General features: G+C 29.9%; 1 protein-coding gene across 1 annotated transcript in view; it reads right to left on the bottom strand.

Annotated features, from left to right (window-relative positions):
- Positions 1-2628, bottom strand: part of LOC107452715 (uncharacterized) — a 119146-nt gene extending 116518 nt beyond the window's left edge. The window contains exon 1 of the mRNA XM_016069285.4: positions 2260-2628. Within this exon, the coding sequence (XP_015924771.3) occupies positions 2260-2368 (109 nt within the window). The 5' untranslated portion in view covers positions 2369-2628. The remainder of the gene's footprint in view (positions 1-2259) is intronic.
- Positions 2629-6000: the final 3372 nt, after the last annotated feature.

The raw sequence follows: 6000 nt of genomic DNA on the forward strand, positions 1-6000 counted from the left end.
ACCCATGCCATATAATATCCGCAAGCTATTGAAATGAAGTGGTTTCTAAACATTAAACATTCATTGTAGTAAAGAATTTACAATTTGTAGTGGTGACTGAGAGTCACTACTTGAGTGCAAAGGGTTAATCAGTGTCATGAAATAGGGGAGAGTTGGATAAAACGGGATACCATTATTGTTTTTATTTACTACGGAATATCTGTTAAGGAAAACTATACATTATTTTTTTTGTAGTTACAACATTTATTGAAGCACACAAAAAACATATTTTAATCTAATTTGAATGACTGTGAAATAGAAGAAAAAAATTAATTTCCAAACTCTTACATATCCCGTTTTAGCATGCCTGGGTTGGATAAAACGGGATAGGGTTTGCAATGTTTAATTTTTTGCATATATATAAATATAAAATTATATAAATAATATATAATATATAAATAAATAATACATAAATAATATAGTTTATATATGAAAAAAATCAAGTCTTCATGAGAGAAATACATTACAATTAGTTCTAAAGAAAGATGTGAAATCCTCGAGTCGAAAATAAAATGCTTAATAATGAACGTTAATAAACAAATTTTGCATTACTATATAAAGAGACTAAATTTTTCAAAAATATATATAACTAATATAAATACGTTGTTTAAAAAGCCTAGGCCTACATTAATATATGGTTATTTTAAAATGTAATAATCTAACAAATAAATAGGTGGATAAAACGGGACATAGAAAACCCTATCCCGTTTTATCCAACTCACAAGTGTCCCGTTTTGTCCGACTCCGACACTTTTTGAAACAAACATGGCTGCTGCCTAAATGTGAAAAGAAAATTAAATAGACTGCACATAAAAATATTGGTAAATAAATGGTTAATTAAATTTAATACTCATCGGAATTTTATTCCCATACATGTAGGCAGTACAATGTAAAAAACAACGCACGTAAATGTAGAAAATGGCAAAAAAATAGAGTAAAAAAGTTCTGAGACCTACAACTTTCTATCAAATAGTGATTTCGAGGCGGGACTCACCGAGAATGATATGATCACGGTCGAATAACGCGTTTCTGTCGTTGTCCACTAGATAGCTGTAATAGTCTGGTGCCTAGGCGACGTATCCCGTTTTGTCCGACTATCCCGTTTTATCCAACTCTCCCCTACAGTATATAGTAATGACTGTCATGAAGAAGACTTTGACATATTTCATGAAGCACTTAATTTTTTATAATTATAAAAACAAGGTAAAATACTTTGACGCAAAACTTCTTTTTTTTTTTCTTTCAAGAACATGAAAATAACAAAAAGTGGCCGAACGTGGATGAGGAAAACAAAAGTAATATGAAAAAGAAAATGTAAGTTACTACCGAAAAAATAGAAAGTAAGGATGAAAAACAAAACTAGAAGATCTGCGGTGGCCGAGAGTGTAACAGAAAACGGGAAATAAAGGTGAAAAAACAAAACTAGAAAAATCATTGGGGCTTAAGAGAGAGATAAATCCAAGCAATATGTCTCGGAAATTATTTCCCTCTCTCGGCCACTGCGTTTTTTTTTTTTTTTAATTTTATTCTCACTAAAAAAAAGTTTGAATTCTTTTCTTTAAATTCGTTTTCTGGACATTTATTTCCGAATAATACGATATGTATTATGAATGAACCCAAAACTATTTCTGGAGATGAATGCATTTTTTGCGAAAGTTTGAATTTTTGTATTTAATTTACCAATAGCCCATTAACAGTTATTTAATTTATATTTCCGTTTAATTTTACATGCTTTTTGCACAGGACATCAATGACAAAATAATGGAATAGCATGTCTCGGAGAAAAACACTTGATTTCTTATATACAGTATTAAGGCTGTTTTCAATGGTTAAAAAAAAGGTTTTTTATTTGCAGCTGTCTAGATTTTACATACATTTTAGAATTGAATTTCACCATTCCACCGGATTCCCTTTATAAATTTGGAGTTATACGTTTTATTAAACTATCTTTTTATTCATTTATACCTATTAATTATTATTATTATACCTGATTCTAATGCAGTTCTTTCAACTAGGCTTTGGGGACCCCTTGCAGCTATTTATTAATTTATTTTAATAAAATGGTAGCTAAAAATAATTTTATTGCATTGTTTAGGTAAAAAAAAGTTATCACACTAAATTTTAAAAATGAAAAAAAAATTTACATTTATTAAAAGCTTCAAAAAATGTGTCTCTTTATACTAAGTTCTAAAGTTCAAATAAAAAGTAAAAATTACTCACGATGTCCAAGTTCAAGGAGAAGTTCGTTGATGGGCCGAGGGCTTACGGGGGACCCCTCGTTATGATGCCATAGCAACGAGGCGGTGACCAACACGGCGAAGAAAACCATAACCCCTTCGCCGTTTATTTAAACTGCTTCGCTACAAGTCTTCTATTATGAAATCCATTTTTTTTTAATCAATTTGAAACTGGAAAATTCCTAAATATTTTTTTTTACTACGGCATCACAAATTTTATTTATAATTTATCTGTCAAATGTTTGCCGGTGTTGATGAAATAGCAAACGACATCAAACAACGCACTAATGTCGCTTTCACTGCGGCAGAGAAACCAACTGACGGAATGTTCCTTCGGTAACCGCGGGAGGGCGCTTTCGTCAACTCTGGGAATTGATCTTATTGTGAATCGCTGTCATAGGATTCCTTTAATTGAGAGCTGGTGGCATTACGAAACGTGGGAAAAACAATTTAAAAAATGTTTCTATTATTCTTTTGTATGAATGAATTGTAAGAACTGATTTGTTTTCATTAAATTTCCACTTTGGAATATTTTTTTTATGAATAAGTCTGCTACATAACATAAATATACTTTTGCGTTTCTCCCGAAAATATTATTGGTCTGCTGATTCCGTCTTTTAAAAACAGAAACAGTTTTTTATACATGTGAAATAAGAAGCACAATTTCAGAAATTGATTCATAAAAAAAACTATTATGTGTTAACAATCGAGCTTGTTTATTATGGGCCCTGATCAAATCCACGGCTTAGTGCCCCGTAGCAGTGTCATTTAAAATTTTAAAAATAAATTTATAAATTTACGAACTAAAGTTCATATTAATACTAGTTAAGATTTTATTTACACTTATTCATATATTTATTCAAACTAATATTTAATAAATAATTATAGATAATGTATCGAATCTAATTATATATAAAAATCTAATGATGGTGTCGCAGTTTTCCATTGTTATCGTTGAATTTTTATTGGCCGGAAAATTACATGGTAGGATCCAGTTTTCCCACATTAATTTTCATTTTGGTTTGGTTGTCATCAGCATAAAATTGATATAAGTCTTAAAGTTATTGTTTTCCTAGAAATATTTTTGTATACCTAATTTATAATTTTTTTGTATACATGTATGTAGTATTTTGTATGTAGTATTTATCTGTACTGTTATCATTACGTTTTTGATTTTGTTTGATTTCCAAATTAAGAGTTTAGGAGGATTGCCTTTTCTTATTATTATTATTAGAATAATATAATTTTACGTTACATTTTAAGATAAAGTTATTTAAATAGGTGTCTGATCGTTTACAATCGTTTACAAATCGTTTTACAATTATTATTTTTTGGTGCAAATTACATTAGTATACTATTATAAATTGCTGTTAAAGATATTCGTTAAATGATTTAGAACTTAACTTTCAGCTTCATGCACAAAGTAATGAATGCAAAAATCGTATTTAAATTATATCCTTCCGTTTGGTAAGCAAAAATATTAAATTATAGTTGTGAACTCACCAAATTTGTTATATCAATGTACTTTTAATTATAAATGTTATTTCAAAAAATAATTACAGGAAAAATTATTTATGTTTACTTATAATAATTACTTAATATTAGAATAATCACTTAATTCTTAATTAACATCATAAGGGAAATATTTGGACGTGGGAAGTGTTCTTTTTAGTACATATGTTTTTAGTTGAATAATTTCAACTGTTTTATGCCAAGAAACTATAATTTTGCAAGGCAAACATCGGGATGGGAGAGCGTCAGAGAACAGAAGGCTTAGCCCCTCTAATATATTAAAAAAATTTAATTCAAAAACTTATCAATTAAAAAATGTATAATGCAGACTTTAATATGCGATGACAGATATTTTTCATATGATGTAAGAAATATATGTTGACAGAATTCTTCGAGAGTATTCCCCACTTCCAGAAAAGGAGCTAAGGAAGAGATACTAATTAAACGAGATCCAGGGTTTGAGGAAACTTTTTCTTCTTCCAAATAGTTAGTAAGTCCACAGAACGATGCACCCTGTTAAAACGAATAATTTGTCCTGGAAATGATTTTATTTAATCTTTCTGAAAAAAGTATTCGATTGTTTGCGAAAATGCCACTCACTTCGAAAGAATTTTAAAACACTCTTTCGGGTTAATTTGTTCAAAAATGGTATGGAGTTGGAACTTATCCCAATGGTTTGGAATATCCCCTCGGCCCGTAGTAAATGGTGACTTATGCACGTTAAATCTGTCGAATCGAAAAGTCCTCCATGTTCCCAAATCAATACCTCTGGGGGTACTGATCCAGGAGTTTCCTTGTCTTCTGGATTGGTTCAAAATTACAAGGCTACGGAGTTGACCATTAGTAGTCGTAAACCCGAAATTAGGTCGGCTGTCCAACATAAAATAAAATGGTTTGGAATAGCTCTAAACCAGTTCCTTGAAATTGTGCAAATGATCCATTAACTTTGAAGCAACCATTAATGTTTTGTGCCTCATCTTTGACACACTCTCTCTACCTTTTCCAGCGAAATTGAGCAAAAAATAGTATGGAAAGAAAGAGAAAAGGAAGTTTCAAATATGTCTTGCCTAAATCACACAAATGCAATAACTTAAAGAAGATATTGCTAAACAAACCATTAAATCGATTATGAAATCATTAACGCCCATGTTTTTTGCCAAACGTTTGGAAAATACAAGATCTGATAGTGATGGTAAAGCAACCATTCGCAAAATTTTCGTGGTTCAATTAAACCAATTCGAAAAACTAACCATATTAAAATTAGTGCAATAAGTAGTAAACCTTTTTTACTACATTTTCTAGTTTATTTTTTATATATTCTCTCTCTCAATTGTTACTTTATTGCCGTATTAAATAATGTGAGAGGAGTTTAAGCAGTACAAAAGGAGAAAAATTAAAAATTGAAGTCATAGTTACCGTTTTCTGCACTTACGTTAGTATCATCGCCCTATTAGAACGATCGATATGTATATTCGATCAAATTATTTCAAAATTTATATTTTGTCGCTTTAAAATTGCGTAGTTCAAAGGGATGAAATTTTTCTTTGTAGATTGCAATTCGAAAAGTGTTCGATCATAATTAAGTCAAATAAAATAAAAAATTTGCTCCTAATAAAAATATCTGTGGACTGAACGAATTTCCTAATTGTGTGAAATAAAACTTTTTTTAATTTATTTAAATAGCTCCAGCGATATGGATGCACGCAAGAAGTGAAATTAGATTAAGTGGCTCAAAATTTCGACCACTCTGTTGAGTAAACTATTGAGACCATATTTTGCAGATTGCGCCTCCCCTATCCCATATTTTTAGAGTTAAGTATCCAGGATCTTGTTATAGCAGTGTATATTTTTAAGGAGATTACGTTTTTGAACCTAATTCCATAGTTTAAAATATCACTGTCAAAAATTAAGTAGAATAGTTAAGGTCAGGCCTTGAATTATGAGGATTTCACTATATTGCACTCCAAACAATAGATCAAAAGTTATTAAAGTTTTTTTTTTTCGTTAAACAGTTAACTAAAAATAAAAAACATTTATGATCTTTTAGTGTGATTTTTTCTTCCATTCTATTTTTTTGTAAACTTTTAATAACCTTTGTTCGAATGATTGGACTTTTCACATACTAATAGCCATCTCAATAGTTCAAATGATTGGTCTCAAATGTGCTAATAAATTGGTGCTAACAGTACTGTTAAGAAATCAGACACAAAAA

The sequence above is a fragment of the Parasteatoda tepidariorum genome, chromosome 6 (assembly GCF_982258835.1).
Source record: "Parasteatoda tepidariorum strain Cologne lab strain chromosome 6, Ptep-v5.0, whole genome shotgun sequence".
NCBI classification, from domain to species: Eukaryota; Metazoa; Arthropoda; class Arachnida; order Araneae; family Theridiidae; genus Parasteatoda; species Parasteatoda tepidariorum.